General features: G+C 42.7%; 1 protein-coding gene across 2 annotated transcripts in view; it reads right to left on the bottom strand.

Annotated features, from left to right (window-relative positions):
* Positions 1-3,682: 3,682 nt before the first annotated feature.
* satb2 (SATB homeobox 2) overlaps positions 3,683-10,800 on the bottom strand; it is a 43,673-nt gene continuing 36,555 nt past the window's right edge. The window contains exons 13-14 of one of the 2 annotated variants that reach the window (XM_053877197.1): positions 5,938-6,138; positions 3,683-5,853 (exon numbers count right to left, since the gene is read on the bottom strand). In XM_053877197.1, coding sequence (XP_053733172.1) covers positions 5,368-5,853; positions 5,938-6,138 — 687 coding nt within the window. In that variant the 3' untranslated portion in view covers positions 3,683-5,367. The remainder of the gene's footprint in view (positions 5,854-5,937; positions 6,139-10,800) is intronic. The other variant, XM_053877198.1, reaches the window with a different exon arrangement.

The raw sequence follows: 10,800 nt of genomic DNA, 5'->3' as shown, positions 1-10,800 counted from the left end.
GGGCTGATGAATTTGGACCATTAAGGGGACGGTGTTTATTGGTTTTGCGCAGGGCAGGCGAGGGATTGATGAAGTTTATTTCTTTAATTTCCTGAAAAAGCATCCAAGCCTTCTTGGTAATGCGATTTCACGTCCGGCAGAAGTGGCACGGGTGAATAAAATTTCCATTCAGATTGAGTTGTTGGACACTTATTAGCTTTATCTTGCATAATTTCCTCTTGACTTTGTCGCCTGTATATTAGTTTCAGCACATTGAACCAAAACGTTTGGCATCAATGTAGACTGCTGTTTTTTTTTGTTTTTTTTTAATCCTCTGGAGCAACTCTCCACTGCCTTCAAATAGTACCGGCCCTTTCATAATTGCATGTTTTCACTATGTAAACACAGGAAGCTGCATTGTCTTGTGCAATTTCCAGTAAATTCCACCCAAACTGGCATCTTCACTCATCATTTTTTCCATCTATGGTTTTTCTTGATTACATGCATGTTCAGATGATGCAATATTTGGTTCCTGCGGCCCCAAACTCCCACTCAAGTTTACACACAATGCACAACTTTGTTCACAAGTCAAGGAGTTCTGAAAGAGGAAGCCTTTGAACAGGCGATTTGAGAGTTAACTTGGCCAAACGTAAACAACACTGACAGGAACGACTGACATGGAAACAAAGATTCTCTGATCTGACGCAGCTAATACGAACATCAAGTGGACCTCTGGGTGGAAAAAGCTGAGTCGTTCTGAAGGTCATTCTTTGTGTTGATGTCCACCAATGGTGTTGGTTTGTGGCTGGCAAGGCACTTTTATGGTCCAAAAAATACACATTTGAAGAGACGTTGCCAGTCTAAGAAGAAATCTAATGATGATGATTTCAAAACTTCCTTCAAAGGAGTTTTTAAACTGGGTTTATCACAAAATGGTATTCATGCAACAGTCATTAAAAAAAAAGATGAAATTTGTGAAATCAAAATGCTAAATGTAATTGTCACAAGCCAATTGCTAACTTGCACGGCTGGTGCCGAGCTAACTATTACATTCACAAGGTTCACCTTGTGGACAAGTAGAGGAGCAAGAACATAGCATTTTTGGGAGGGATGCCTGCTGGGACGTCGCCGTATCCCCGCATGAGTAATTGTTTCAAAGTGGAGAAACACAGCATGAACTGACTGTCATCATCAAGAAGAAAAGCGCTTCGAATATGCCTGTGAAACAGAGACACTTATGGTCCATTGTTCATCGAGCGAGTGGAACTGACACCCAGCGACACCCCGAACCATGGCTGCAGGTTAAACACAGGTTTGTTCTCCTGTTCTCTGCTGTAGATCATCCGCACCCAGTCTTTGATGCTCATTACAGTATATATTCCACTCATATATCCCAAACTGCTAGCATACTGTACCTAGCACTTTTATTTTTTGACCTCGCTTTTCCTTTCTCTCTTTTCGTTTCTGTGAAGCATGGTACGTTTTATTTTTCTTATTTAAGGCAGGCTCATCTGTGTCTTAGACATCGGTTATAAGGTTAAAGATTTGCAGTTAAAATAATATTCAAGATTCAAATAAGTCTCAAGAGCAGGGGTTTTGATGTGGTCACTTGAATGCTAATTCAGTTAGCATAAACCTTTGGTTAGATATGTTTAAAGATCTGCTAAGGTTTTTTTTTTCTTTGTCTAGCTGAGAAACTTTCTTAGATACGATGCATTAAAACACATAACTGAAGAACCGTTGCAGCTGAAATTTAATTCTAAGTTTCCCTCCATGCCTACGGGAACGGTTTTATCTACCAATAGTTTCAGAGAACTAAAATAGTTTGGGACTAAAAAGCATGGCTTCAGTGTACTTTTGTTGCATCATAACTTTGAAATAACTGAGATATTTAGCTCTAATTGTGGAGGAAATTAGAGCTAATAGAACCAGGGAAGAATAACTGGCGCTCTCCTGTGTTGCCGCACCTTTCGCATAACTCTGTATTTCACAACTCACCTTCTTTTATTTTCACGTCTTTCATTTTTTCCTAAATCAAAGTCATCCAATGGACGACCTATTTTATTACTTTATCACTCGCAGGAATTGCTCCCTTAAAATGAATTATAGAGAGAATCTGTAACCATGATGGTCTCTGAGCGAGAGACAGGTAGATCAATGTTGCAACTATTGTTCAGTGGCTTGGTCTCTTTCTGTTTTAAAGGCCTTACTTCATGTTTTCATCAACTGCGAATATACAGTAGTTGACAGTTTGCCAAAACGCTTTGAAAAACAACTACTCGCGGTATTGTATTGGAATATGATTTCTGTTGGAACACTCTTCTCTTTTTAACTTTTTAAACAAACATTAGAGAACATTATAGAAAACAGTAGAATGAGTGGTATTCTATGGATTCGGATGGAGCCGCCCTGTCTGTGCACTGTGTTCATTTCATCCATATTTCAGCATGTTTTCACAAAGCTTACGGATACGGACCAAACGGAGCAGTACCACCGGAAACCATGGGGTGTTGCTGTTTTTACTCGATATGTAGCTCTAATGAGACACGAAGAAGACACAACAACGGCAGAAATTCTCCATCGCGATATATTTCACAGCCTCATCGACCAGTGCCTCCAACAAAACTGCCTTCGTTTCGCAAGAGGTACATTATCAGTACTCCTTGAACAGTCGCCATCTTTGTTTTGGAGTTTGCTGTTGTCATAAACGTTTGACTCTGGGCTGCTCACTGAATGCCCATCACAACTTGTCATTACCGATCACAGCATTTAAAGCGCCAGAACTTGACTGAGTGTGGAGAGGTTTCGGGGCTCATGAAAGTGGTTCCTCAGCAGGCTGTTAGCCTAGCTAATGCTTAGCAACAACTGCCGGTCTGAGTGCGACATTCGGAACGCAAAGAAAATTGCCCAAGAAATAACTACTAATAGCAGCCATTCTCAGATGTTGTTTACCTGGAGACGGAAATGACCGGATGTGTCGCCGTTTTGGGTTTTGAGTCGGGTGCAGTGTTCATTAGCCACCTGAATCTGAAATTTTTGAAAACGTCCAGAGTGGAAACTTTCAAAAATGTAGTGCTCGCTGTCTCGGAGTCCCGCCACAGTATATAAATATTTCACGGACATAGCACAGTCTCTAGGATCTGGTCGTTGCCTGAGAAAGGCTGGTCATCTAGCTCAGTGAAATTAATAAATATTTAACCGTATATTACGCTCGGACCGGCGGGTGTTGCGAAGCGTCAGCTGCGCTAACAGCCTGCTGCTGAGGAAGCAGCGGTCTCACTTTCATGAGCCCGGCAAACTCTCCGTACTCCGTCAAGTGCTGGCGTTTTAAATGGTGTGTTTAATTTGAAGGCGCTTCCCTGTGCAGCATTTTCCCGTGCATGTGCTGCAGGATGCAAACTTAACATGACAGACTGAAAGAACCTCCACAGCAGACATGTTGCTGCCGAGTGAGCAGCGAGTAGGGAGGAGCAGATGCATCACAACCAGCGGGGCTTCATCAGAGTGACAGCTGTTACACATGATCAGTTGTTGCGATTGGCATTAACAGGTAATGATCGGCATTCGCTCTGAAATGGGCCCATCATGATCGGAACATCCCTACTAAAACTAATATGGATTTCTGCAACAACAAAGTTAAGTCTGACCCTCGAGAAAGTCAGTTTAAAGAAACAGTATCGATGCACTGCTCGAAAAACAAGAATGAGTCATAGCTCAGATTCACAAATTTTAATTCACTTCAACAACGACAGAACTACGATTTCATCAGATCTGCATTTAACCCTGATTCCTGTTAAACAGAAAAGCACAATAACATCAGAGTGATCACGGGAAATGAAATGATTCAAAGGCAGGTCGTCTATTTAAGTGTAGCAGCCGATCAGGAAAGTCACACATAGTAGACAGTCCGTTCTCAGATGTCGCTTCTTAACATGGACATGGAGAGAAAAGCAGTTGTCTCTTTTTTAAAATCTCCTCATGTTTGGATTTACACGATACACTTAAAAAAACAGACACCATAGACAGCACTTCTTCGGCACTCAAAACTGGCTCAAACATTGAAAGTCACTGAGCAAAATCTTAAAATAAATGCACGTCAATAACAATTTATCCCCTCTCGGGGTATTTACAGACATTAAAAGTGAAGATAGAGTCAAACTTGCCACGTTTTCTGTCATGGCTCAAAAAGTAGATTGTCGTTAACTGCAGTGAAAAAGCACAATGTCACTTTATACTTGTTCACATTTCACCAAACCTTGGTAACTACCTCTGGGAAAGTGAACTATAAAAATATTACAACATGACGGGACATTTTCAAACCAATAACACTCAGTAACTGCTTCTATTTATTTTCTTTCCTTCTTTTTTCCTCCCTATTTTCTAGGGCTTAGCCCTCAATGTGTCACGTCGTCCATATAAATGCCCTCAATAAAAACCAATATTTAAAAGCATGGTAATAAAAACCCAAAATAGCACGTGATGACATAAATTCTAGCCATAATAACGACAGTAATAACAATAATGATAATAATAATCATGGATAAAGATAGCAATAAATACGGTTGGTGAAGTTTAAGTGCGGGTAGGTGTGGTGGGCCACAAGACTGCGGGCACCGATTAAGGGGGGGGAGGGGGAGAGTGAGGCTGAGAGGAAGTGTGGAAGGGATGCACTGCCGCACGTAAAGTGACTTATTGCTTGGTTGCTCTGTCCATCCTTCTCACATTCTGGGTCAGAGGATGGGAGACAGCTGTCGACCCGCCTCCCTGTTCTTACAGAACTGTTCTTGATCAGCCGGGAACCTCTCCGGTTTTGAAAGGAGAGCACGGGGTCCTTTGAACGTCAGTGTTGGCCTGAACGATAAGTGCTTGTAGAATCGTGTTCGACAGAGGTCAAGAGTTTGTCCGTTTTGAACCCCACAGTGACAAGTGGCTGGTCACTCTCAGGCAGCATCAGCAATAGCAACATCAGTGTTTGTCCTGAGGGTTTGTAGAACAGCAGACGTCGTACAAATCCAACGCTTTCTCTCCCCCAGTGTCGCTGTGCTCCGACCAATGAAAGAGGAAGAGAACAGTCTTTGGCCTTCGCTGGCGGAATCCCATCATTTCCAATGACCTTCTCTTGAAACTGGCTCATTCAAGGAACTTATTATTTTGATATTTCAGCTGAAGGCGAGACTGGCAACAGCACTGGGCTTTTGAATATTTAACATCTGAATTGTACAGTTATTTAAGGATTGCTCTGATCATCCACACACACTGATGATTGTCTTCATTATGATGATATGGTTCTGTTTCTGGCTGTGGAGGTTTTGGAGCCCGAAGTTCCGTCAGTCAGTCGGAGCTCCACTCGCACTGATAGTCTGCTTGCTCTCTCGGTCTCTCGATTTTCTACCTCTGGTAGTCAGCCTGTTCTCTAGGACTAGAAGAGGAGCTGCCAGGAGTGATGGGTCCACTGGGCCGAATGTGCCCCTTGTCCCTGCCCTCCTCCTGAGCCACGTTGCTCCCAGATGATAGCTGGCTGGAGTTAGAGGAAGGTGGAGGCTGACTCAGTCCTCCCGTGCTTCCACTGCTGCCCTCGGATTGGTACATTTCATCAGCCCCATCCTCGCTGGACTCTGGATCTTCAGATCCTGACAGCAGCTCTTCTTCTCTGTAGTCGCTGACGTCCACGCCTCCACTGGCAGCAGCCCCTTCGCTCAGCTCCTTGAGTCGGCCATGGTGTTTGACATGGTAGCGTTGGTTTTGGAAGAACTTGATGATGGTGTGCTTGGGCAAGTCCAGCTGTGCTGACAAAGTGTGTATGGCTTCCTGGTCTGGATACAGGCCAACATCCTGAATGAAGCTCTGCAGGATGCCAAGGGCCTCTAGGGATATCTACAAATTACAGATGCGGAATATGTGTTAAAGCCAAACGCAAAACAGTTGCATCACAGATGGAAATAGTTTCATGAGCTTCACCTTAGTGCGTGACCGGGGTTTCTTGTTGCTTCCTGCATTGCCAACACTACCGGGAGGACCTGCTGCCCCGACAGCCAAGTTCTGTGACCCCTCCTCACCAACAGGTGCGGATAGCTGCTCCTCACGCATCGGAGACAGGTGGTGCTCCTTTAACTGGGGCGGTGGGGGCCGGTGAAGCGCCTGCCGAGAGAGACAATAGAGCTTTTTAATGGGGCGCATTGACCCCTGATCAAGACTACCACAGGTATTAGAAAGCTCTCCTACAGCTATATCAGGTTAGCAGTGCGTGACCTGAGACTCGTGATGCTCTTTCGGTAAACAGTAGCCAGGGCTACAAGTTGGACTGTGAATGAGGACAAGTTATTCACAGCCAACATGGTTTCATGGTCTATTAAATCTCTTAAACCAACATTTAAAAAGTCCAATAAAACTTTGACCTCCTGTGTGTCAGATTAGTGAAACGCTAATCTGCGGAACATTTTAACTTGAGCAACGACGGTCTTGCCAAGATCAATCACAAAGTATTCAGCTATCATAGTAAAAACTAGAACTTTAAGACAAGAATGCGATAGAATACTGAAGTGAGTTGTCTTTATTTTGAGGGGATGGAATAAACGAAAATATTTTGTGCAAATGAATGTATTTGTCTGTGTCACAGCAAAATATTATCTCTAATTTTCTGTATGTTACATTTTATATGAACTGTAAATTACAGGCTATTGACTGCTCCGCAATATCAGCCACACCCACTAAATTTAAGAAGGAAAATAGATCTTGTGTATGCACCGGTCTGTAAGCCGCAGGTGCAGCGGTGCTGTTTGCAGCGTAGAAAGGTCAGTGGTGCTTAAAAATGCACGAGGATCACTTCTAGATGGGGTAAAAAAATGGGGTCAAGCATTGATACTGACTCATGAAACAAACTCGGCAATGTTCTAAACTTATCATGAACTCCTCATATGTTTTTTTTACATTAAAGCGCCTAAAATGCACTGCTTTCGCCTACGTGTCTGAATCTCCGACACCACAGTCGGTCTCAGCTGCTGCTTCTCATCTCCGGTCCTCCAGGACATCGCCTCTCTTCGGGGAGCTGCAAACACGCGGGCGAGGACAGCGCATTTTAAGCACTTAAATGTAAATAAAACGCCTGTGATGTCATCGGTTTGATGTGACGAGGTTCAATATTTTGGCAACATTACACTCTTTAGCCTGTAAAAAATCCATTAGCCAGGTTGTTGTATAAGCCACAGGGTTCAGATCGTGAAAAAAGTAGTGGCTTATATACGGTTTCTTTTCTTTTCTTTTTTTTTGGTCAACAAACTCCTGTCAACGGTGGAATTATTTTCACACAAGAATTTAGAGACTTCAGAGAAACTAAAATATTGAAATGTCCAGGATTGCTTACTCTCTACTGATTCAAATTCATATCCATTTTACAAAACAAAACAAAACGTTTTTTTTTCATTTCCCACATTTAATATAGTGCCTATATTTCAAATGTTTATGTTAATGACATGCTTATTTGAACATGTTGTATACTCCAGCACACTAAAGCTATTTAAACTAGTTGTGTTTCCAGCCAAGAATTTGACACTGGACCTGCCGAAAACCTGATTTACTTTCTGACTTAAGCCGTTCTGGGGTTTCAGCATAAACCATTCAGTGGGTAGTTTACTACTTTTTGTTTTTACAGCAGCTGTGTGGCAAACACAAGCCCTGTAGGTGTACGGAGGGCGATATTTATCGACAGTAAATGACTTGATCCCAGTTAATGTAATTTGCCTTCTGGCCAGAATCAAACTCACCTCGGATTTTAATTAAACAAAGTGACTCACCATTATCTCGACGACAGAATTTCATTTTGTTCTCTCCCTATTTTTAAAAAAGTTTGATGGCATCAGAGACTAGATGAAGTAGCGCGTGAAGCGCTAAGGTCAGATAAGCAAGAGTGTATTCTTCTTTTCCCGGACATAAGAGAATGAGCTGGCTGCGTTTGGCACCAGTGTTGAGGGGAGGATACGGAGCTGTAAGGGAAAGTGGGGACATTTGTTGTTTGTGAGAAGGTAGTGACTGTTGTTAGTGCATTGTGGTTATGTCCCGCCCGCTCGCTTTAAGAGCAGGGAGGGGCCTCCCCACTGGAATGCCCAGCTATAAATCTGTGGTGCATTAAAATTAAAGGACCCACATAAAGATAATAGCCATTCGCCTTTCTCTCCCTGTCTTCAATAATAACAGGGTATTACTTAAATAATACTGAGGGCAAGCCATGAAACTGCTCCAATTTCATTCACGGAGGCTTTATTTTCAGCGGGGGAGAGCGCAATTTACAGGAATTTAGTAGGTTTCCCTTTTGTGTTATTCCTGTCTCTTCCGCCCTGGTCCTGTCTCTCCTTCACGCAAAGTGACACTTTTAGATATTGAGAAATTCCTGCAGGAATTCCGGGAAACCGAGTCAGAAGGAGAGCAAAAAAAAAAAAAAAAGGATATCCGTCCCTTCAATAATGAGGACCACACAGCCACAAACACCCCACCCCTCCGCCAAGTTAGTGGGACACTTAATAACTAAATTGAGGGGAAACCATGGAGGGGATTGTGAAACCTACTGCCTGCCCCCATTTGCAGACCTTCATCATCTGGGCGCTGATTCAGGTTGACAGCAAGGATCAATCGCCACACACATTCTCTGATGGCGAGGCCTGCTCTCCTTCATGCACTAATGATGATGTTGGCGAGCAGAAGCAAACACACAGAGCCGCTTGGTTCCCACTCAAGTCAGCTCACAAAACCCTTTCTTTCTCTTTTCCTTCAGCTGACGCTCCGCTTCTTTATTCCTCTTATACAACTGCCCCCTGTTTCCTTTTGTCCTCCTGCTTTTCTTTGCACCCCTAATGCATTAGGACACTAATGGAGTCGGGTCCTGCCAAGCCAATTTCATGTCCAAATCAGCCCCTAATGCCAAAGCTTCTCCATGACTTCCTTCATCCGCTGTCCTTCTCACCTCACCTAAGTTTTTTCACCATGCTTCAATACGTCACCTCATGGGTCGAGCCATTGAAACCTGATGAATTGTTCACGTATCTACTGCACGCATGCAAGAGAAACATTCCTGTCAGGAATAGCTGAACTTTTCCTTCTCCAGTGACCTCAGCCAGCTCTCACGGGGAGACTCTGGAAAATACCCAAAAGGACCATGGGCCTGACCAGAGATTTTATTTTCCTACTTGGCAGTTCAGTCTCCAACCCAGTTCTGAAGGAAGTAACCATAAAGGTAGCATTACAAGTCTGGTGGATGAAAATGGCAGCACCTCTATCTCAACCAAGATGTACACAGGAAGAGTTGTAGTCAAGACCCCCGAACCCAAGACCAACTCCAGATCACGACCCACCGAATAAAGAAAACCAAAGTCTATTAGTCATATAGACTCTTACCGCACAGGGGAGTATTTTTTTTCCAAATAAATCAAGAACTGAAATGCTTTCATCGGGTCAAACCTGTCCAGTATTCAGTTTGGTCAGTCTCACTCTCTCATCAGTCTTTTGCCCTCAAAGTGTCAGAACAACTTGTTTGATATTCCACTTGTTACGATACCCTAGTTCTCCATACTGTGTCTTTAGTATGGGTGTAAGAAAATATCGATATTCTCAAATATCGCGATACTTGATTCGGCCATATGGTATGAATATTTTTGCTGAAATATCACAATACTTGACCTTACTTTGAGATATTTTAATTTTCCTATACAGCATTTAACACATAGATTCCTAGATATTCTGAAGCATTTGTGATGCATTTAATACGTTTTCTTTTTGCACGCAGAAGTTATTTTGTTCGCTAAGGGAGCGATTCATTCCTCTGTCGGACTGTGAAATTGAACTGAAAGTCTAACTGATTTCATAACAACAAACTTGTTTTCTTGGTTCTTATGAAAATATATTGCTGAATCGCTATCTATAGCAATGTGTCATATCGCAACGACTATCGCAAAATACCTGTCAGACGTCAAAGACGTGAGCGAAGTGCTTTTTTGTTGGTTATTAACAGGCAAAGTTACATTAAGCTTGCATATGATTAAAAATAGAATAGACATAATAGCAATAGAGGATAACAATAAGGCAGTGTGAAACCATGTTTATTGTTATTATGAAGGCTTTTTCTGAAGGTCTTCAAATTGAGGAGAAAATTCTAATTCAGAGATCAATTCAGATTAAAGGTAGTTTCTAATACATGCAACGGGAGTTGACTTCATATCCACATAGAAAAAAAAAATCCAACAAAGACTGGTGGTGACAGGGAAATGATTGTTTATGATCTATTTTCCATCTCGTCCTGTCGCCTCCTGCTGGTTCTTAAGATCACGCTTTAGAGAGAACAGTGCATGTCACTTCGGCAGACCACCACCACTCTCCCCCAAAACCACAGGCTCAGGAACCCCACCGTCAACCAGCCTCTTCTCATGATTTAATATTCTCCTTCAATCTTTTCTTTCTGCCTCATTCTCTCTCTTTTCTTTTTCTTCGCTCCTCCTGGCATCCAGTGGAGTGCACTGCCGTGAAATGAAAAAGTTTTCTTTTGAACGTAAACCAAGGCAAATTACGGCGCAGAACTATGAAAGAATTATAAAATGTAAATAATTCATCTTCTCCTTAATGAGCTGAGGTTCTCAAGGGCCCCAAACTCTCCCTTTTCTCCCTCCCCGTCTCTGGGTGTGTAGAGGTGGATGCGCTGTGTGTGACCACCGGAGACACCATTAACACTGAGATAAATATATAATGAAGGAAAAATCACTTTTATGTTAGTTTTGTGCATGACTTAACCTTTTCCTGTTAATCAGTGAGTGTGTGTTCTCCTCTCTCCTCCCTCTGGTT

This window comes from Synchiropus splendidus, chromosome 10 (genome assembly GCF_027744825.2).
Source record: "Synchiropus splendidus isolate RoL2022-P1 chromosome 10, RoL_Sspl_1.0, whole genome shotgun sequence".
Taxonomy (NCBI): Eukaryota; Metazoa; Chordata; class Actinopteri; order Syngnathiformes; family Callionymidae; genus Synchiropus; species Synchiropus splendidus.
Note: the sequence above shows the minus strand (reverse complement) of the source record. Positions and strands in the feature narration are given on the sequence as shown.